The sequence below is a fragment of the Panulirus ornatus genome, chromosome 65 (genome assembly GCF_036320965.1).
Source record: "Panulirus ornatus isolate Po-2019 chromosome 65, ASM3632096v1, whole genome shotgun sequence".
Classification (NCBI taxonomy): domain Eukaryota; kingdom Metazoa; phylum Arthropoda; class Malacostraca; order Decapoda; family Palinuridae; genus Panulirus; species Panulirus ornatus.
Window position 1 is genome coordinate 14452729 of NC_092288.1, and position 24000 is coordinate 14476728.

General features: G+C 41.7%; 1 protein-coding gene across 1 annotated transcript in view; it reads right to left on the minus strand.

The window, feature by feature from the left end:
* Nucleotides 1-24000, minus strand: part of LOC139746477 (limbic system-associated membrane protein-like) — a 290094-nt gene that overhangs the window by 15828 nt on the left and 250266 nt on the right. The window contains exons 4-7 of the mRNA XM_071657746.1: nt 20534-20689; nt 17818-17946; nt 17105-17244; nt 1953-2106 (exon numbers count right to left, since the gene is read on the minus strand). Coding sequence (XP_071513847.1) covers nt 1953-2106; nt 17105-17244; nt 17818-17946; nt 20534-20689 — 579 coding nt within the window. The remainder of the gene's footprint in view (nt 1-1952; nt 2107-17104; nt 17245-17817; nt 17947-20533; nt 20690-24000) is intronic.

Consider the following 24000-nt stretch of genomic DNA (forward strand, 5'->3'; position numbering starts at 1 on the left):
GGACAAAAATGGAGGCCAGACTCATGAAACTGAATTGTTGTTTTGATTAGTTTTGTATAAAGTATAGAGAAGAGAATTAGAACAGGGATACCTTGAGCTGCAGATAGTGAGGGAAATATTCTTTTAAAAGAAAGAATATGGCTCAATCAAAGACATGTAAAAGCTAATGAGAGTCGAGACGTATTACAAAGGAGACAGAGCCGGCAAAATATAGTCAGCCAGTGTTTGAAAGGTATGAATGAGCAGTGAGGGAGTAAAGCATGATAACGAATGAGCATCACAGAATCTATGAAAAGAACCTTGTGGACGAGGCAGAAGAGAATCCAAACCTTTCTCATAAATGAATCACGAGTAAATAGTCGTGGGATCAAAAGAACCTTGTGGACGAGGCAGAAGGGAATCCAAACCTTTCTCATAAATGAATCACGAGTAAATAGTCGTGGGATTCAAAAGACCCTTGTGGACGAGGCAGAAGAGAATCCAAACCTTTCTCATAAATGAATCACGAGTAAATAGTCGTGGGACTCAAAAGAAACCTATTTAAGATGCTGTAACTGTATAAGAACAGCTAAATGCTATAGACCCAACACCAGCACTTAGATGGGGAAGGAGGTCATGGAAAACACTAAGAATTGACAGAAAGATAATGAACATAGCGGATGACTAAAAAGGCCTTGATGCCCTATAAGGCTTATGGTCCTATGAATGTTCACCATATGTGCTGAGACAATGTATACGTAAGCTTGTCTGTCCACTTGTAGCATTGGTCAACAAGAAGCTTGGAGAAAGGTTCAGTGATAAGGGATCGGGAGACGCCACTTGTGTGGCGGTAAATGTTACAACCGCACAACGAACTGATAGAGAAGGTCCACAGGAGGGGAAGGAAAAAGAATGGCACTAGAATTATGAGACCTGCGTTATAGTGAGAGGTTAAAGGTCATACATTTGCCCACTATGATAGAGAGAAGAGTAAGGGGTGACCTGAAGACGACCTTCAGGTGTCTATACCAGAGTATTGTTGTCGCAAGTGAAACAATAGACGAAACAAAGACAAGACAAAGACGAAACAACCAGAGGAGATAAGATGAAACTAAGGAAGGTATTTGTCAGAAGAGATGTTAATAAATATCACTTATCGTATTAGACTGGTGGATGAATGGAATCAAAGATTGAATTTGTAAATGCTGGCTGTGGATTCGTTTATTTGAAAAAGAATTTAAAAGTTTTATGATTGGTGGAGGAAGTTTGATAGATAGAGTTCTCCCCTTCCCCCTTTCATCCTCAACCCTAGTGCAAAACACCTTCACCCCATCTCCCCTTCCCCATTCCCCGTTCTACCTTAATGGGTAAGTACACAAACACTTACCTTAACAGCTGGACTGACCCATATAAAACCTCAATATCAACATCTTATCAGAATAAAGAGAAAACATAAAAATGTCTTTTATCAGTGATAATAGATATTAATTTTTGCCTCTATGAATATTTGTCAGCAGCCACGATCGTGAGTACAGTAGGATATACATACGTATATATATATATATATATATATATATATATATATATATATATATATATATATATATATATATATATATATATATATATATATATATATATATATATATATACATATATATAATCCGTTAATCCCTCAGCAACAAGCGATAAGAATACGATATTCCTCAACCCTCTAATATTCAGGAGATAAATACAGCATGTTACCGAAGATTCATTGTTGACAGACGACACTTAAATCATGATATTCTTGACTCCCTCAATATTCCGAGGACGAGAATATCGGCGAACCCTCATAAACGCTAAAGAAGGGAATATCCTAACCCTACAAAACAAAAGAGAGAGACATGAGATCAGATTACATCATACCTGACGCCCTTCCTCCTCAAGATAACGATCATAAAGATAATAAAGATAAATGAGTTACCACTTACTGAAGACGGCGACTCTGGCTTCGGCGATGCCTTGGCTATTGTTAGCGATGCAGCGGTAGCCGAACAGATCCATCTCCAGAATGTTGTGGATGGTCATGGACATGACCCATCTGGACGAGTTCAGGTGTTGGATCCCACTCTCGTACTTCAGGCCCTGGGCAGAGGATACGTTAGACACACACACACACACACACACACACGCAGAGCACACACATATATATACTTATCTGTCTATTTATCTATCTATCTATCTATCTATTTATCTATTTATCTATCTATATGTCTATGTATCTATCTATCTATCTATCTATCTATCTATATGTCTATTTATCTATCTATCTATCTATCTATCTATCTATCTATCTATCTACCTGTCTATGTATGTATGTATGTATGTATGTATGTATGTATGTATGTATCTATTTATCTATCTATTTATCTATCTATCTATCTATCTATCTACCTATCTATCTATCTTTGTATCTATATGTCTATCTATCTATCTATCTATCTATCTATATACACTTTGAATCGTCATGATGTAGGTTGTGCTTTGACAAGCCACCTCGGGGATTTCATCAAAATTCCTGGACTCTGATTTAGACAACAATACCATGACAATTACTAGCCGTCGTGAGGGCAAAACCTCTCCTCCTGGGTTTGTGTTTCCGAGCGGGAGAAATACAGTCCTCCATTGCTTGATACCTGGTCCACGACACCTCTCTCTCTCTCCCTCCCTCTCCCTCTCACTCTCACTCTCTCTTCTTTCTCTTTTTTACGCTTTTACGCTCTCTCTCTCTTTCTTTCTTGATGTGGTTCATCCTCTCTCTCTCTCCCTCCCTCTCCCTCCCTCTCCCTCTCACTCTCTCTTCTTTCTCTTTTTTACGCTTTTACACTCTCTCTCTCTTTCTTTCTTGATGTGGTTCATCCTCTCTCTCTCTCCCTCCCTCTCCCTCCCTCTCCCTCTCACTCTCTCTTCTTTCTCTTTTTTACGCTTTTACGCTCTCTCTCTCTTTCTTTCTTGATGTGGTTCATCCTCTCTCTCTCTCTCTCTCTCTCTCTCTCTCTCTCTCTCTCTCTCTCTCTCTCTCTCTCTCTCTCTCTCTCTGATAGCCACGGTTGGCCACAGCGTCGCCATGAACAATTTGCCACAGTCAGGTCGAACGATGATGTGTGTGTGTGTGTGTGTGTGTGTGTGTGTGTGTGTGTGTGGGTCAACAGTCGTTACCTGGTTCAACCACAGTCTCCCCCATCAGTGAGTCTTGGCCCCTCAGGTGCTGGGATCACCTGTCGTGTCTTCAAGCAGCTCTCGCATTCTTGGTTTAGATCAACAAATTCGTTATGTGGATATGGGGACCTCGTCCTCCTGGTGTGGTGGTCCACATGGGGACCTCGTCCTCCTGGTGTGGTGGTCCACATGGGGACCTCGTCCTCCTGGTGTGGTGGTCCACATGGGGACCTCGTCCTCCTGGTGTGGTGGTCCACATGGGGACCTCGTCCTCCTGGTGTGGTGGTCCACATGGAGACCTCGTCCTCCTGGTGTGGTGGTCCACATGGGGACCTCGTCCTCCTGGTGTGGTGGTCCACATGGGGACCTCGTCCTCCTGGTGTGGTGGTCCACATGGGGACCTCGTCCTCCTGGTGTGGTGGTCCACATGGGGACCTCGTCCTCCTGGTGTGGTGGTCCACATGGGGACCTCGTCCTCCTGGTGTGGTGGTCCACATGGAGACCTCGTCCTCCTGGTGTGGTGGTCCACATGGAGACCTCGTCCTCCTGGTGTGGTGGTCCACATGGGGACCTCGTCCTCCTGGTGTGGTGGTCCACATGGGGACCTCGTCCTCCTGGTGTGGTGGTCCACATGGGGACCTCGTCCTCCTGGTGTGGTGGTCCACATGGGGACCTCGTCCTCCTGGTGTGGTGGTCCACATGGGGACCTCGTCCTCCTGGTGTGGTGGTCCACATGGGGACCTCGTCCTCCTGGTGTGGTGGTCCACATGGGGACCTCGTCCTCCTGGTGTGGTGGTCCACATAGGAGTCCTCGTTCGCTTGAGGAAGTCTTCACTGGTTCACAAGGACAAATGAGACTCATACAATGGGTGTCCATTGTCCCATTCTGGTGAGCAGACTGTCATGCGTCTTGGTGGATCCAAGAGGGACAGCTCTTAACGGTGTTTCTGTCTCCCATCCACTAACACACCCGCCGAAACTAGACCAGAATACAGGATCATTTTCGTACCTGACGTGTCACTTCACATGCCTCATATGTTCAGCTCAACTCCCTGACGTATTATATTCAACACGCTGATGAGTTATTTCAACACCTTGACGTGTCATTTTAACTCTCTGATGTGTCATTTCAATTCCAGTAAAGTGTCAGTTCCACTCCCTGACCGATTATTTCAACTCCCTGTTACGTCTCTTTGACTCCCTGACGTGTCACTCAGCTCCCTGACGTGTCACTTCAGCTCCCTGGTGTGTCACTTCAGCTCCCTGACGTGTCACTTCAGCTCCCTGGTGTGTTGTCGCTTCAGCTCCCTGGTGTGTCACTTCAGCTCCCTGGTATGTTGTCACTTCAGCTCCCTGACGTGTCACTTCAGATCCCTGACGTGTCACTTCAGCTCCCTGCTGTGTTGTCACTTCAGCTCCCTGGTGTGTTGTCACTTCAGCTCCCTGGTGTGTTGTCACTTCAGCTCCCTGGTGTGTCACTTCAGCTCCCTGGTGTGTTATCACTTCAGCTTCCTGGTGTGTTGTCACTTCAGCTCCCTGACGTGTCACTTCAGCTCCCTGACATGTCACTTCAGCTCCCTGCTGTGTCACTTCAGCTCCCTGCTGTGTCACTTCAGCTCCCTGCTGTGTCACTTCAGCTCCCTGGTGTGTTGTCACTTCAGTTCCCTGATATTTTCGATGGCTCACAAAGTCAACGAGCAAACATGTCCATTGTTTCAGTGTCTATACATCTCTCTCAGCGAGATGCACGTCTTGCAATTCACTATTGGTCTTGCACATATGCAGTATATGATCGACCATTTCAATGTTGGAATGACCAAAAGTTAACGTTTCATTCAGCAATGATACATACACCAATCCATCACTCCTGGCGTTGCCCCACATCCATCGACAGCTTCCCTTAAGCTTAGGGTGAAATTTGCATAACTTTCCACAAACAGTTGAATGCGTTTGGCGAGGTTTTGCTGCTCTGGGGGGATGGGGGGCCCAGAAGACGTCAAGACATTGGAGAAAGAGCTTCGTGAACCAGTCGACGAAGATGTGCTCTTAACTTCGCTTGCCTCTCGTTAGTGAGAGGAAAGAGGATGGAATATGAAGACAAAGAATACATAGAAAGCCCACCAGAATACCCCAAGACAATGCATCACATGTAAAGTAAGAATATTAATCTAACTGAATGCGTAATATTAATCTGAGTAATTCAATGGGGGGGGGGTCCTGAAGGATTCTGAAGGTTCTGAAGGACAGACTTCAGGATTGATCCCGTTCGTTAACGTCCCTTAACATCTCTTTGTTTTCTTACACAAGTATAACACCGAGACTGTAGATGTTAATGTATGATATAGATATCTATTTGGTTCGTTCCTTTAATATAACCTCGAGATTGTAGATGTTAATGTATGATATAGATATCTATTTGGTTCGTTCCTTTAATATAACCTCGAGATTGTAGATGTTAATGTATGGTATGGATGTTTGTTTGGTTCGTTCCTTTAATATAACCCCGAGACTGTAGATGTTAATGTATGGTATGGATGTTTGTTTGGTTCGTTCCTTTAGTTTATCACTGGCTTTAAGGACTGGTTGAAACTTTGTGGCTATTTTCTGTCTCTCTGTCCGGCAGTTGATAATCTCTGTCTGTCTGTCTGTCTGTCTACATCTCTCTCTCTCTCTCTCTCTCTCTCTCTCTCTCTCTCTCTCTCTCTCTCTCTCTCTCTCTCTCTCTCTCTCTCTCTCTCTCTCTCTCTCTCTCTCTCTCTCTCTCTCTCTCTCTCTCTCTCTCTCTCTCTCTCTCTCTCTCTCCTCCATCACCCTATGGCAATACACTGAACTGTTCTTTAACACACACACACACACACACACACACACACCCACTTGTGTGTCGCCAGGGATGGCAGCTGGATAGTGAAGTCAATTTCCCTATCCATCATAGCCTTTATATCGGCTGATTGACTTCCTCACTACCGCCACCACCACCACAGCTGTTGTTTTTTGACTTCACCTCGCTAGACACCACAGCTGTTTGAATTTTACGTCACACCGCTTGACTTCACAGTTTGACGTCACACCACCGCTTGACTTCACAACATCAGGTGGACTTCAGAGCCTCCTGATGTCACATGAGTACACCTCACAACCATGACTTCCCTTCCCTACCACCTCATATACTTCCCTACCACCCTCACATACTTCCCTACCACCTCATATACTTCCCTACCACCCTCACATACTTTCCTACCACCCTCACATACTTCCCTACCACCCTCACATACTTCCCTACCACCCTCACATACTTTCCTACCACCCTCACATACTTCCCTACCACCCTCACATACTTCCCTACCACCCTCACATACTTCCCTACCACCCTCACATACTTCCCTACCACCACACATACTTCCCTACCACCCTCACATACTTCCCTACCACCCTCACATACTTCCCTACCACCCTCACATACTTCCCTAACACCTCACATACTTCCCTACCACCCTCATATACTTCCCTACCACCCTCACATACTTCCCTACCACCACACATACTTCCCTACCACCCTCACATACTTCCCTACCACCCTCACATACTTCCCTACCACCCTCACATACTTCCCTACCACCTCACATACTTCCCTACCACCCTCACATACTTCCCTACCACCCTCACATACTTCCCTACCACCCTCACATACTTCCCTAACACCTCACATACATCACTTGACCAGGATAAGATCTATCGATAGATAATATTCTATTCACAGGTCTACTCGACCAAACCATATGGTGTAGTATTTACAGTTAGCTAGCTCAGCCATCCCTCATAGTTAGAGGCATTTACACTTACATCATATCACTGGGGAGTTTACAGCTAGTCTAGGATCATGATTAGAGGCACTTACACCTAAACTATGTCATCATGGCGTTTACAGTCAGTCATTGCAAGCATTTACACCACTCCTACGTCATCATTATGATCGTTACAGTTGGAATGCATCATCATTATTGGATCTACAGTCTGCCAACATGATCATCATGACAATAAGAACCAAGCCATGTCATTATACCATTTACAGATGTTCCTCATTATCAATGTAACATGAAAATATTCAGTAATGATGATAATAATGATAGTGATAACAATGGTAATAATGATGATGATAATATTGATGATATTAGTAATAATGATAATATTACTACTACTACTACTACTACTACTACTACTACTACTAATAATAATAATAATAATAATAATAATAATAATAATAATAATAATAATGATAATGATAATAATAATAATAATAATAATAATAATAATAATAATAATAATAATAATAATAATAATAATAATAATGATAACAATGATATTAATAATAATGATAATAATAATAATAATAATAATAATAATAATGATAATAATAATAAAATGATGATAATAATAACAGTAATAATGCTAATAGTAATAATAATGATAATGATAACAGTAATAATGATAATGATAATGATAATGATAACAATAATCATAATGTTATTTTTATTTTTATTATTATTATTATTATTATTATTATTATTATTATTATTATTATTATTATTATTATTATTATTATTATATTATTATTATTATTATTATCATTTTAATATATTATTATTATTATTATTATTATTATTATTATTATTATTATTATTATTATTATTATTATTATTATTATTATTATTATTATTATTATTATTATGATTATTATTATTATTATTATTATTATTATTATTATTATTATTATCATTTAATATATCATTATTATTATCATTATTATTATTATTATTATTATTATTATTATTATTATTATTAATATTATTATTATTATTATTAATATTATTATTATTATTATTATTATTATTATTATTATTATTATTATTATTATCATTATTATTATTATTATCAGTAGTAGTAGTAGTAGTAGTATCATCATTATTATCATTATTAATATCATTATTATTATCATTGTTATCATTATCATTATCATTAGCATTATTGTTATCATTTTCATTATTATCATCATTATCATTATCATTATCATCATTATTAGCATTACTATTGTTACTGCTGCAATCATCATTATTGTCATCATGATTAATATTATTATCATTATCATACCTTGCAAATTCGCTACGACATTGTAAAAAACCCTTGTCAGTGACACCTCAATCATTTACATATAACCTAATGCATATATAGTATTTCATGATAAATATATATAAATGATATGATGAAGGATGAATAATACACACCTTTGCTCAAAAAAATATGAATATATCAGGGACGTGATGCTAATGACAGCTTGAGTCTGACTGAGCAAAATTACCTAATAATGAGTTAAAGATTAAGCTTTGAAATTAAGCTTTTTTTTGCCAGAATCACGCTAAGGATAACTCATCTCAAGGCAGGTAAAGATAAGCTTTATGTACTCTTAGCTTACACAAAAGATTATGGAAACACAGGCAAAAACAAGGATGTGCGTTTTTTTTTTCTAATCAAGCTCGAAAAGGTAATCCAAATAATAAAGTTCAAAAAGAAAATCCAAAAATACGGTTCAAAAAGAAAATCCAAAAAATAAAGTTCAAAAAGAAAATCTGAAAATGAATTTCAAAAGAAAATCCAAAAATAAACTTGAAAAGAAAATCCAAAAATAAAGTTCAAAAAGAAAATCCAAAAATAAGTTCAACAAGAAAACCTAAAAATAGATTTCAAAAGAAAATCCAAAAATAAAGTTCAAAAAGAAAATCCAACAACATTGGTGATCGAAAAAAAGCTTATCCAAAAGATTAAAACAAAAACGCATCCAAAATCACGTTACAAAAAGATTATCCAAAATCACGTTACAAAAATATCCAAAATCACGTTACAAAAAACATCCAAAATCACGTTACAAAAAAAAAATTCTCCAAACCACATTACAAGGGAAATTATCCAAAACACGTTACAAAAAACATCCAAAATCACGTGACAAAGAAATGCAAAATTACGTTACAAAAAATATCCAAAATAACGTTACATACAAAACCTATCCAAAATCACGTTATGAAAAAATCCAAAATCACGTTACAAAAAAATTATCCAAAATCACGTTACAAAAAAATTATCCAAAATCACGTTACAAAAAAATTATCCAAAATCACTTTACAAAAAAAAAACTATCCAACATCAGGTTTGAAAAAAAAAGAAAATAAAACTCTTCCTTAAAATCAGAACTTGAATAAACTTGAGGCATCTGAGGGACTACAACCAGCAGGGCCATCTTACACTTTTATCTGTCATTAAAGATGAGGTAATTAACACCAGCTGCGACTGAAAGTGTCCTCAACACCTGACGAGGTCATGATTCCACTGCTTGAAGGGCTGTTGACCCCATTTTGGTTAGTGACCTCATTAGCGCTGTTGACCCCACGTTGGTTGGTGACCTCATTAGGGCCGTTGACCCGGTTGGTGACCTCATTAGCGTTGTTGACCCCACGTTGGTTAGTGACCTCATTAGAGCTGTTGACCCCACGTTTGCTTGTGACCTCATTAGAGCTGTTGACCCCACGTTGGTTGGTGACCTCATTAGCGCTGTTGACCCCACGTTGGTTGGTGACCTCATTAGAGTTGTTGACCCCACGTTGGTTGGTGACCTCATTAGCGCTGTTGACCCCACGTTGGTTAGTGACCTCATTAGCGCTGTTGACCCCACGTTGGCTGGTGATCTCATTAGAGCTGTTGACCCTACGTTTGCTTGTGACCTCATTAGGGCTGGTGACCTCATTAGTGCTCTTGACCCCCTCGTTCATTGGTATCCCAACATTGGGTGGTGAGACCCCGTTAGGGCTAATGACCCCATTAGGGGTTGTGACCCCCATTAGGGTCGGTGACCCCATTAGGGTCGTTGACCCTATTAGGGCCGGTGACCGCCGTTAGAACTGGTGACCCTCACGAATCAAAGGGGGTCGGAGGATCATTTCAGTGGCACATCCCTTTCCCAACCCTTAGATTAAGGGTACTCGTTCGGGCCTTGAGACTGCGTGGCAAAGCATCTTGCTCTAAATACTAAGGGGCACCACCTCCAACCCTTGGACGAGGAGGCAGCCCTTTCCAGCCCTTAGATTAGGGGACAGCCCTTCCAACCCGTAGACTATAAGGCACCATAATCAACCCTTGGGAGGCAGCCCTTTCCAGCCCTTAGATTAGGGGACAGCCCTTCCAACCCTTAGACTATAGGGCACCACCTCCAACCCTTGGACGAGGAGGCAGTCCTTTCCAGCCCTTAGATTAGGGGACAGCCCTTCCAACCCTTAGACTATAGGGCACCACCTCCAACCCTTGGACGAGGAGGCAGTCCTTTCCAGCCCTTAGATGAGGGTACAGCCCTTCCAACCCTTAGACTATAAGGCACCATAATCAACCCTTGGGAGGCAGTCCTTTCCAGCCCTTAGATGAGGGTACAGCCCTTCCAACCCTTAGACTATAGGGCACCATAACCAACCCTTGGACGAGGAGGCAGCCCTTTCCAGCCCTTAGATGAGGGGACAGCCCTTCCAACCCGTAGACTATAGGGCACCATAACCAACCCTTGGACGAGGAGGCAGCCCTTTCCAGCCCTTAGATTAGGGGACAGCCCTTCCAACCCTTAGACTATAGGGCACCATAACCAACCCTTGGACGAAGAGGCAGCCCTTTCCAGCCCTTAGATGAGGGTACAGCCCTTCCAACCCTTAGACTATAGGGCACCATAACCAACCCTTGGACGAAGAGGCAGCCCTTTCCAGCCCTTAGATTAAGGGACAGCCCTTCCAACCCTTAGACTATAGGGCACCATAGCCTACCCTTTGGCATACACCTGAAGCGGAAGAATTTGGTGCCAGACACTTCAGCATGCTAAGACACACACACACACACACACACACACACACACACACGTGATCGGAAAGGTCATGAGGTCATAGCAGTGTTGTTGAAAGGTCATGAGGTCATAGCAGTGTTGTTGAAAGGTCATAGAGCTGGCAGTAGGAGTTTCCAGAAGACTGTAGCTGAGCTAAACTTTGACGTCGTTAAGAAACTTGAGCTGAAGCTTAGCTGAGCCAAAGTTGACGTCATAGAATTGCAGGATAGGTAGGTTTAGCTGAGTCTTAGCTGCGCTGAACACAAGAGGTCATAAAGCTAAAAGTGGAAGGGTTAGATGAGCATTAGCCGTGCTGAACTAGAAAGGTCACTGAGCTAAGGTTTAGCTGAGCTTGAGCTGAACTGAAAAGGTCATATAGCTAAGATTTAGCTGACCCTGAGATGAATTAAAAAGGTCATAGAACTAAGGTTTTAGCTGAGCTTAAGCTGAACTAAAAGGTCCATAGAGCCAAGGTTTTAGCTGAGTTTAAGCTGAACTAAAAGGTCAAGCTCTCATAAACCTAAGCTTACGTAGGTGGGCAGGTTTAGCTGAGCTAAATAGAAGAGATCAATGAAACTAAGCTCTAGCTGAGCTTGAACTGAGCTATAAGTCAAGCTTTTATAAAGCTGAGCGTACGTAGGTAGGCAGGCTTAGCTGAGCTAGAGACAAGAGGTCAAGTAACGGTCAATTGTCTGGATTTGACCTGAGACTTAAAACCGAAAGGAAACGGAGATGTGTGTCTGACAGATTTCCAATTGCTCCTCTGTTATATTTACGGTGTGTGTGTGTGTGTGTGTGTGTGTGTGTGTGTGTGTGTGTGTGTGTGTGTGTGTGTGTGGGGTGTGTGTGTGTGGTGTGTGGGTGTGTGTGTGGGTGTGTGTGGGTGTGTGTGTGTGTGTGTGTGTGTGTGTGTGGGTGGGTGTGTGTGTGGGTGTGTGTGTGTGTGTGTGTGTGTGTCTGAAGCATTTTATTGCCCCAAGTGATTCTTGTCGAACTCTGATGTTGTCTAGTTCCTGAGGCCCGTTTTCTTTCTTATCATTATTATTATTATTAGAAAACGTTGATGATAACTTTTCCTGTTGTCCCTCTTTCTTTTTTCTTCGTCCTCCTTCTTCTCTCTTGTTCTCTTTTAATTTTCTTTGTTCTTTTACGCTTTTCTTCTTTTTTCTCTCTTTCTTTCTTCTTTTCTTCTTCTTCTTCTTCTTCTTCTTCTTCTTCTTCTTCTTCTTCTTCTTCTTCTTCTTCTTCTTCTTCTTCTTCTTCTTCTTCTTCTTCTTTTCTTCTTCTTCTTCTTCTTCTTCTTCTTCTTCTTCTTCTTCTTCTTCTTCTTCTTCTTCTTCCTCGTTTTTCATATACTTCCTTACCATAATGAAGGGCAGACTTCGGTAGATAAAACTCTCTTTTCTCTTCCCCAACCACCACCACCTCACCCTCATACAAGATCTTTGTCTTCCCAGTTTTCATTCTTCTTTCGCCAGAAGCCGCTCCCTTCACCTCATTCATTCTCTCTCTCTCTCTCTCTCTCTCTCTCTCTCTCTCTCTCTCTCTCTCTCTCTCTCTCTCTCTCTCTCTCTCTCTCTCTCTCTCTCTCTTACTCCCACAGCTTCTTTCCATCTACCTTACCTGTCCTTCTTTCCACAGTAAGGTCGGTTCTTGGTGATGTTGGTACGTGTTTCCCAGACCCCGTTTTCCCTGGCCTGGATTCCCACACTCGAGTCTAGTGTTTACCTAACATCTGCCAGTTTTCTAACGCTTCGTCCCGTTTTCGTTTCTTCTGTAAACACGCCTCAACTACTTATCATCAATATCACCTTATATACTTCAAGAATATATTTCCTGTTATCTCACTATCGCCAAGATATCACCTTTTATCCGATAACATTAGCAGTATCTAAGTTACACATATATTTTTCTTTCATCCTTGTCGCGAAAATAATATCCCTCCTCAACCCCCAACACACCCCAACCCCCCACCGCAATAGATATCGAAGAATCTATCTACATTTATTCTAACACCTCTTTCAAAGGCCTATCCCATACGTCACCATACATTGACTTAGGAGGTATTCTGATCCCCACTTCATCCTCACGCCATTGCCTTCCTTCGTTCGTACTCCCTCTTAGCCATTCTTGGAGTGGGGTCCTCATCTTCTCGTTTTTCTTGTCAGCTCCTAGTTATGACCTTCTTGTGGAGGGTTCGATCCTTTAAAACGTTCCTTCGTGAGTTAGATAAAGGATTGGATTGGGTTGGGTGTTAACTGGAGGGGATGGGGTTGTCTATACACTTTGTGCGTTCGTACCTTCGTCTCCCAGAATGGGTTTGGTGGGTTTTCTCTTTTTTTTTTTAAGAATACCACTTAGTCGTCCTGAACCCTCTCTCTCTCTCTCTCTCTCTCTCTCTCTCTCTCTCTCTCTCTCTCTCTCTCTCTCTCTCTCTCTCTCTCTCTCTCTCTCTCTCTCTCTCTCTCTCTCTCTCTCTCTCTCTCTCTCTCTCTCTCTCTCTCTCTCTCTCTCTCTCTCTCTCTCTCTCTCTCTCTCTCCACTCTCTCTCTCCCCACTCACACTGATACCTCATTCTCTTGCAAGGTTTCTCCAGACTGTCGTCTCGAGTCCACAGTTACATTTCCCAGCGGTGTAATCATTTCCACTGTCTCCCTCCCTCCTCCCTTCCCCCCTTCCTCCCTTCACCCCTTCCTCCCTTCCTTCCCCCTTCCCTTCCTCCCTTCTCCCCCACCCCATCCTCCCTGATGGGCTATTCGCTTTTCAACCTTGGCATCCTTGCTCGAGTCCTCCTCATCTTCTCGCTGGGTCCTCTCTATTCTAGCTATTTTCACCATTTACCCAAGTGTCATAAATTCTCTCTCTCTCTCTCTCTCTCTCTCTCTCTCTCTCTCTCTCTCTCTCTCTCTCTCTCTCTCTCTCTCTCTCTCTCTCTCTCTCTCTCTCTCTCTCTCTCTCTCTCTCTCTCTCTCTCTCTCTCGTCCTTTTGCATTTTCACTTCCATGCTTGCTCCAAAATGTCCTTCTCATTTTCATCTTTGATCTTTCTACTACTACTTTCTTCACTTTGTCAATTATCTAAAAAGACATTTTATCATTTTCACGCTGTCTCCTATTTGCAAAAGAAAAGGAAGAATATTTTTCCTTGAGTCACTCTTGTGTCTTGTCCAAATTTTTTCGCATGCTCACCTTTTCCCGAGTCGATTTCGTCCATTTCTCTTCCGTTCCTCACAACCTGTCTCCTTTCTCTCTCTCTCTCTCTCTCTCTCTCTCTCTCTCTCTCTCTCTCTCTCTCTCTCTCTCTCTCTCTCTCTCTCTCTCTCTCTCTCTCTCTCTCTCTCTCTCTCCCTCCACTACCAAAATGGCTTCATGCACTTGGTGGGTTGGTGGGTTCCGTCTTCCACGTCTCTTGCTATTGTGCTTTATCTCTTCGTATAGCGCCGCCATCCACCATCTTTTTCTTCCCCCTTTGTTTCTCCTTTTCCTCTGTCCTTCATCTTCTTTTTCTTTTCTTCCGCTAGACTCCTTCATATTGTCCTTTCGTATTTCGACATATTTTCATGGCGAGCTTCCCTTGCTTGTAATGCAAGCCTAGTGTTGTGTTTTCTAAATTGCCTTCTCACACTTTTACACCTCACATGCACACACACACACACACACACACACACACACACACACACACACACACACACGCACACACACACCTACTCACGCCCACACCTTTCTCAAAATTCCTCACCTCTCTCTCTCTCTCTCTCTCTCTCTCTCTCTCTCTCTCTCTCTCTCTCTCTCTCTCTCTCTCTCTCTCTCTCTCTCTCTCTCTCTCTCTCTCTCTACTACTACTACTACTACTACTACTACTACTACTACTACTACTTCAACTATCTCATAGATGACCTAAAACATGAGTAACCACGGGTCACGCCCGGAGTCGGGCCCGCGAGGGTTCGAATCTTGGGAGCGACTGGCAAGTCACACACTCAACCCAGGTGTTCATCCTCGCTTTGAGGTTTGGATGATAAATGGGTACTTAGCGTAGCTTAGGCTATGTGTATGTGTGTGTGTGTGTGTGTGTGTGTGTGTGTGTGTGTGTGTGTGTGTGTGTGTGTGTGTGTGTGTGTGTGTGTGTGTGTGTGTGTGTGTGTGTGTGTGTGTGTGTGTGTCTATACACAAACATAAGAGTATATGGTATATACATGTAGGAGGTTAAGTGATGATGCAACACGGATATAAAACCCTTGTCCCATTACACACAAAGAGTAATCATGACTTGTAATCACATTCAGTAATCATACGTAGTAATTACATTCGGTAATCATACGTAGTAATCATATGATCTATCGTACCATCAATGCCACGAAGGACACACCTCATTGTTCCCTTCAGATATGATTGGTAATACACCATTGCCTGCATGTGAATCACTTCCCTGATCAATTGGGCTGTAAAACGTCATGAGATTGGCTAATCAAAACTGGCAGTGTGATTGGAGGAAAGGTGATATTGTTGTGGTCGATATCAGGCTCATCTTGATTAGGTGATTCGCAAATCGTAAGATTAGGTGATTCGCAAATCGTAAGATTAGGTGATTCACAAATCGTAAGATTAGGTGATTCGCAAATCGTATGTTGATACTCGGAGGCAAAGATTAGTTTTGGTGTCCAAAAGTATTTCTTTTCTTTTTCCTTTATGTTGTTATCATTTTTTCTTTTGCTTTTAATGTACATGAAAGCTAATCAAAAAAATTCAGAGCTCTTTGAATATATCTTCAAACGCACACACATGAATATATATATATATATATATATATATATATATATATATATATATATATATATATATATATATATATATATATATATATATGTATTGCGCAAAATACACCTGATAAAACAAAGCCACAAAGCCTGGATGCCAGATATATCAAAACAAACAAACATAAAAATGAACTCCAGAGAGACGAGTTTAATGAGTTCCAGGAAGAGAACACGAGAGAAAGAAAGTGAATAATTAAGAGAATAATGAAGGGTTAAGCACTGGGGGGGGGGTCATTCACGATGAGAGAGAGAGAGAGAGAGAGAGAGAGAGAGAGAGAGAGAGAGAGAGAGAGAGAGAGAGAGAGAGAGAGAGAGAGAGAGAGAGAGAGAGAGAGAGAGAGAGAGAAGGCCAAGAAGGACCACTGATATACGAGGGTGGAAACAGAAAGCATAACGAGAGATGTAAAGAAAGAATTGTAATGTTAGAAAGAAATGATTATATATGGATCAGAGAGTTTTTTGTGGTGCTATGATGTTCATGGTGAGAGCAAACACTTTATTTTTGATGGATTTATTCTTGTTGTTGTCTTTTTCTCTAAATAGTCGATATGACACAAGGGTGAACCATGGCCACATCGGGAACTGCTATTTGGAAATGTAAAACAATAAGTTATATATATATATACATATATATATATATATATATATATATATATATATAGGGAGCGGGGGGCTGGAAATCCTCCCCTCTCACTTTTTTTTTTTAATTTTCCAAAAGAGGGAACAGAGAAGGGGCCCAGGTGAGGATATTCCCTCAAGGGCCCAGTACTCTGTTCTCAACGCTACCTCGCTAATGCGGGAAATGGCGAATAGTATGAAAAAAAGAAAAAGAATATATATATATATATATATATATATATATATATATATATATATATATATATATATATATATATATATATATATATATATATATATATATATATATATTTCATTGGATAAAAAAAGAACTGATTTGTTTTTAAAATAAACTTTATTCCTTTCATGCATATTTTGTATCTTCTGTCACCCAGCTGCATTTATGTAGTCCAGAGTATTTTATCTAAATACACTACTCCCAAATACACCTCCCCAAAGTCTACAGTCCTAAGACACACACACACACACACACACACACGTTAGAGGAACCATAAGACATGCGTGGCGACAGCGGGTATCGAACCCTCACCTCCCTATGATTTACAACTAGGTCATGATACACGTACCTCCATGGTGACAGGCTCGCCAAACTCCCTTACCCACACCATGCTGGGCTCCGGGTACGCGTCCACCACACAAGACAGCTTGACAGTAGATCCTAATGTGACCCATTCCTGTGCGGACTTGGCTCGTATCATGGGCTGGACTGTGGAACGAAACAGAGAAGAATATTCTACCATACGGCTTTATATATATATATATATATATATATATATATATATATATATATATAAACTGTTGTTGGGGGGGCTTAAAATGATAACTGGTTTGATAAGAAGAGGAATGTTTAAAGTTACTTTAGACCCTATGAACTTCGAACTCACAAACTCCATCATCCTCGACCTTACAAAGTCCCTCATCCTCGAACTCACAGACTCCATCATCCTCGACCTCCCGAGTCCCTCATCCTCGAACTCACAGACTCCATCATCCTCGACCTCCCGAGTCCCTCATCCTCGAACTCACAGACTCCATCATCCTCGAACTCAACAACTCTCTCAACTACATCAGCTTCGAAGACATAGACACACCTCCAGTCTCGAACTCTCCTGCGGCTTCATGAACCTTCGAACTCACAGCAGCTTCGAAGCCACAGACACACCTCCAGTCTCGAACTCTCCTGCGGCTTCATGAACCTTCGAACTCACAGCAGCCTCGAAGCCACAGACACACCTCCAGTCTCCAACTCTCCTGCGGCTTCATGAAGCTTCGAACTCACATTTAACGCTGAGGAGGATCCGCTTGCTGACAGATGGAAGAACGCCGTTGCTCGCTATGCACAGGTAGGCTCCGGCGTGTTCTCTTAAGACGTGGGAGATCACCAGCTCACTCCCGCCGACCATCAGCTCTGAGGAAAGACGGAGAGAGAGACGAAGAAGACACGTATCAAGTAGCTATGAGGGATTGTGGTGGATCTGTGAACCGAGAGATGGTTAGCATGGAGGAGGAGGAGGGAGGTACTAATATTGTGTCTGCAGCGCTAATGTAAACAATAGGAGAGGAGGAATGGGATATATGTAGACATTCTAACCTTCGAGGGATTTCAGTCATAGAATTCAGCTCTGGTTGGTTTTAGACTTTCAGAATGGAGAATTTTTTTCTTCTTTTCCAGGACACCATTTTTGAATTTCAAACTGGCCGCTATTCCAATATTATTCTGGGCTATAATCTCAGGTCTGGAAACACCTGGAGCTTTGATCTTAGTGCCTTCAGATACAACACATTTTAAAGATCAAGGAATTCACTGAAAGAAATGCTGTCCATATAGAAGTCATCTTAGAACTCAAAATGGCTCCTGGTCTGAAGAACCATTTTCTTTTTCTTTTTTTTTGCGATATTTCGACTCCTTGGGCCATTTATAGTTTGATCTTGTTGTCTATTCGTATAAGTGTGATGAAACACTATATGCATAGCTATAGAGTGGAGTGATCTGGAAGGTTCTATACTGCATTTCCTTTCAGTATAGAAATGATTGAAATATGCTCATTATCTAGCTATCATATTGCCACTGACATTCACTAAAAAGTAGATGCATTTGAAAGGAATATTTCGCAGTCTACTCACCTTCCATGAGACTAGAATTGCACATGTACATTGCAAACATATCAAATGGGTTCACATACTATGTACAAAATTTTGGGGAAAGAATCCTTGGGTTCTATTTTTAGATATTTCGTTGTACTATTATAATGTACATTTCCCGATCCCATACTGACATTGTCAAGCTCTTCGTTCATTACTAGCAATCATACGGGCTTAATCATCGTAGATCAGGTATGATATTCACCTCTGCTACTCCAAATGAACCACTGGTACATATGTATGATTTTCCAGTCACTCTGGAAACTCGAAATAACTTCGCCTGATTGACTGTAGCCCCATATGAACAGAACAGGGTCACTGCAGGTTTCATTACACCGTTTCAGAGGAATTTGAGCCACTCAGTCTTTTGCACGTCAGTTGCCCACAAGTCAGATAAGGAAAGAAATATTGCACAGAATATGACGAAAATTGATGCAAGAACGAGAGACGCCAATGAATTTACATTTCTTTTTTCAGGATCTTGTGAATTCGATTTTTGTTTGTGAATGTATCATAGGTATGATCCGGGAATGGATATGAATGGGTGCCATTTTCAAAAAATCTATTATGATGGTCTCATTTGTCGATGCACAACATTAAGCCATGGTCCAAATGATAGTCTTCGTTGTATATCAACTGACAGTTATATTTCTTTCTTGTATTTCACCTGATGATGTGATTATTACACGAAAGTGCACTTGGGAACTTTTCGTGTTTCATTTTCCCCGTGGACTCATAGGAATATATATATATATATATATATATATATATATATATATATATATATATATATATATATATATATATATATATATATATATATATATATATATATATATATATAATTACAGCAAAGTCACAGTTTATCAGATAGAATGAATAGATCACTGAGTTCGACTGTTAATTGGAATCATAGCAATTACCGCAATTAGCCTTTAATACCCTCGAGAAATACTTGATTATATGTTTGAGGTGAAGTGATTACACCAATCGCGATCGCGTCACAAGGGGTAATTAGGAATGAGATCATTTCTCTTTTCATCTGTCTCAAAACCACCACTGCATGAAGTCAAGTACTCAGTAAGATCTACTACAAAGGGAATAGTCTATCAGAGCACAAAGGAGAGAGCAGCTAGAGGGAAGAAGAAGAACTGTTCAAACATAGCCCGATCATTTGGAGGTTGAGACATGATCAAAAGGCGTTTGTTTTTCAGTTCTTATTGGCATGACATGACACACACACACACACAAACACACGCACACACACACACACAAACACACGCACACACACACACACACACACACACACGCACACACACATGTACAGTAATAATACTTGCCCCATCTGACATCCACACACACTTCTCCCCAAACCCTTTACCCGTCTCCCCACCATCTTTCCCCACACCCCTCTACCCGTCTCCCCACCCCTACCTATCCTTCCCGCCTCTCCCCACCCTCTCCTATCCTCCCCGCCTCTCCCACCCTCTCCTATCCTCCCCACCTCTCCCCACGCTCACCTATCCTTCCCGCCTCTCCCCGCCCTCACCTATCCTCCCCATATCTTCCCAACCTCACCTATCATCCCCAACTCTCCTCTCCCTCACCTATCCTCCCCGCCTCTCCCCACCCTCACCTATCCTCCCCAACCCCACCCTCACCTCACCTATCCCCCCCAACCTCTCCCTAACCTATCCTCCCCAACCCCACCCTCACCTATCCTCCCCAACCCCACCCTCACCTCACCTATCCCCCCCAACCTCTCCCTAACCTATCCTCCCCAACCCCACCCTCACCTCACCTCCCCAACTCTCCTCTCCCCACCCTCACTTATCCTCCCCCGCTAGACTCACCTGTCTTGCCATATGCGTCGATCAGCTTGGAGTCCTCCCGTCTCCACTTGTAGGTGGGGTCCGGCTTCCCGCTGGCCCCGCAGAAGAGCCTCACCTCGTCAGCTTCCTGCACCTCCGTGTCCATGCTGGTGTTGGAGTCCAGGATCTTGGGCGGCACTGCGAAGGATGAGCAGTGCATTACTAAGGGCGTCTCCCCCGCTCTCTCCTGAAGGTGATGGGCAACCCCCCGTAACAAGACATAAAGCGTTTACTGCGTTTACTCTACAGGGTCAGTCTTGACCTGACCTGACCTGACCTGAATTACGCTATCTAAGAGAAGGGATAAGGTCAGGTCATGTCCAGAAGCTTCGCTCTGTAGCGATCATAGGTAATTATCCATCAAAATTAGCCATGAAGCTAACGAGTCTAATGACCTCCTGTCCAATATCGAGCTAACCTGACCTGACCTGACCTGACCTGACCTGAATTACGCTATCTAAGAGAAGGGATAAGGTCAGGTCATGTCCAGCATCTTCGCTCTGTAGCGATCATAGGTAATCATCCATCAAAATTAGCCATGAAGCTAACGAGTCTAATGACTTGCTGTCCATTACTGAGCTATTGGAACTGACGTATACATCATCGTCTAGACCACTGTGGTCATAATGAGAGCTAAATACCGCACAAAATGACCATTAAATCCGATGGTTTACGTTCAGTCAGTGTCGTCTCTGCTGTGGCTAATGAGAGAGACATTCTAGACCACTGTGGGTCATAATGAAAGCTAAATACCATAGAAAATGACCATTAAATCCGATGGTTTATGTTCAGTCAGTGTCTTCTCTGCTGTAGCTAAAGAGAGAGACATTCTAGACGACCTTCTTCTACACGGCAGAAGAAAAGAGTTATTTTGAGTACCAATTGATCTTCATCAACATCATGCGAATATCTCTGGCTTATCAAAGTTCCTTCACTCAGGGTAATGGAGTGAAGCTAACCTGGCCCCAGACCTACAAGAAAAGATGAGCTAGCTATGTGACTGTGTCTTCGATGTAACGTAAGTTCTAAGGGCTTAGAATCTCTTTATAGGAAGGTAGACGTGAGTGGTTAAGTTCCATTTTTGGGCTAAGGGTTTAGAATCTCTTTACGTGAAGGTAGACATGAGTGTTATTAGATATGAGAAGGTATTAACAGAGTTCAGCATCATGATTTTGTCTTATTAGTTTTTGGTAATTGAAGCTTGTGGCATCTATATAAGGACTCTGTACAGAGATACACAGAGTCACAAAGAATTAGGTGGAACTTTTGTGCAACGCAAATATATGAAGACGGATAAAGAAAAAAAATGGAGTATGGATACCATTTTACTATTTCATCTATTTTTTTCTGACATTTCCCGTGATAATCAGAGACAGATAAATGAAAGAGAGAAGTCCATTTAAGATAACCCATTAGCTAATGTATTCCTCTTTAAGTTATATGTGGTTACAGAAGGTAGAGGAAATTGGGTTATTGAGGAATGGAGGGTGGAGGATGGGAGAAGAGGGAGAAGGGGGGGAGGAGGATGGGAGAAGAGGGAGAAGGAAGGAAGGGAGGAGGTGGTGGGAGAAGAGAGAGAAGGAATGGAGGGTGGAGGATGGGAGAAGAGGGAGTATGGAGGGAGGAGGAGGATGGGAGAAGAGGGAGAAGGAATGGAGGGTGGAGGATGGGAGAAGAGGGAGAAGGTAGGGAGGGAGGAGGATGGGAGAAGAGGGAGAAGGGAGGGAGGAGGATGGGAGAAGAGGGAGAAGGAATGGAGGGTGGAGGATGGGAGAAGAGGGAGAAGGGAGGGAGGAGGAGGAGGATGGGAGAAGAGGGGGAAGGGAGGGAGGGTGGAGGATGGGAGAAGAGGGAGAAGGGAAGGAGGAGGAGGAGGATGGGAGAAACGGGAGAAGGAAGGGAGGAGGAGGATGGGAGAAGAGGGGGAAGGGAGGGAGGAGGATGGGAGAAGAGGGAGAAAGGAGGGTGGAGGATGGGAGAAGAGGGAGAAGGGAGGGAGAAGAGGGAGGTGGTGGTTGTGTTGTGGTGGACTGGAACATCCAGGCCAGCAGACCCACACCGCCATCTGTTATCGAGAGCGTGAAGTACAGCGGCAGGCAAGACCTCCTCCTGCTGTGGTGGTCAATAAACCAACTTTTAATTCATTAAATGAACGTTTGTGTCCATTTGCTCGAGAAACTTATGAGTGCTGGAGGTTTCCCTGAAGAGGGAAGTTGGTGGCCTTCTGGTAGGCTTATAGAATGCAGTGTACTTTCATTTTCTTTATTTTTCCCTCATTTTTTTCATTTGCTTCATTTTCTTCATTTTCTTCATTTGTCTCATTTTCCTCATTTTTCTTCATTTTCTTCATTCTTCATTTTCATCTTTTCTTCATTTTCTTCATTTTTCCTTATTTTTCTTCATTTTCTTTATCTTTCATTTCTTCATTTTTCAATTTCTTCATTTTTCTTCATTTTTCTTCATTTTTCTTCTTTTTCTTCATCATTTTCTTCATTTTCCTTTTTTTCCCCCAGTAAGTCTTAGATTTTCCCAGCTGGAGTGTACATAGGTGAGGGGAAAAATATTATGAAAAAAAAATCTGAGGAGTTTAGTGAATTATACATAGCTGAAACTAGGATGAATTAGGTAAGATAGGTCGAAAAGATATCCACGACCATGAAAAGATATCCACGACCATGAAAAGATATCTACGACAATAAAAAGATATCTACGACCATGAAAAGATATCTACGACAATAAAAAGATATCTACGACCATGAAAAGATACCTACGACCATGAAAAGATATCTACGACAATAAAAAGATATCTACGACCATGAAAAGATACCTACGACCATGAAAAGATATCCATAACTATAGAAAAAGATATCTACAACGACCTATATATATGTGTATATATATATATATATATATATATTTTTTTTTTTTTTTTTTTTCATACTATTCGCCATTTCCCGCGATAGCGAGGTAGCGTTAAGAACAGAGGACTGGGCCTTTGAGGGAATATCCTCACCTGGCCCCCTTCTCTGTTCCTTCTTTTGGAAAATTAAAAAAAAACGAGAGGGGAGGATTTCCAGCCCCCCGCTCCCTTCCCTTTTAGTCGCCTTCTACGACACGCAGGGAATACGTGGGAAGTATTCTTTCTCCCCTATCCCCAGGGATATATATATATATATATATATATATATATATATATATATATATATATATATATATATATATATATATATATATATATATATATATATATATATATATATATATATAACCACAGCAACAGACAAGGAATCACCACCAATGCAGCAAAAGAAAAGTATCTGTAGATACTCAAAGAGATACTCACAAGCTAAAAGCTAAATGCCTGTATTAACCACAGCTCATCAGATCTTATCTATACTATCAAAAGTGGTGTACCACCTGCCGTTTTTTGTTTGTTTCTATATCCTGCT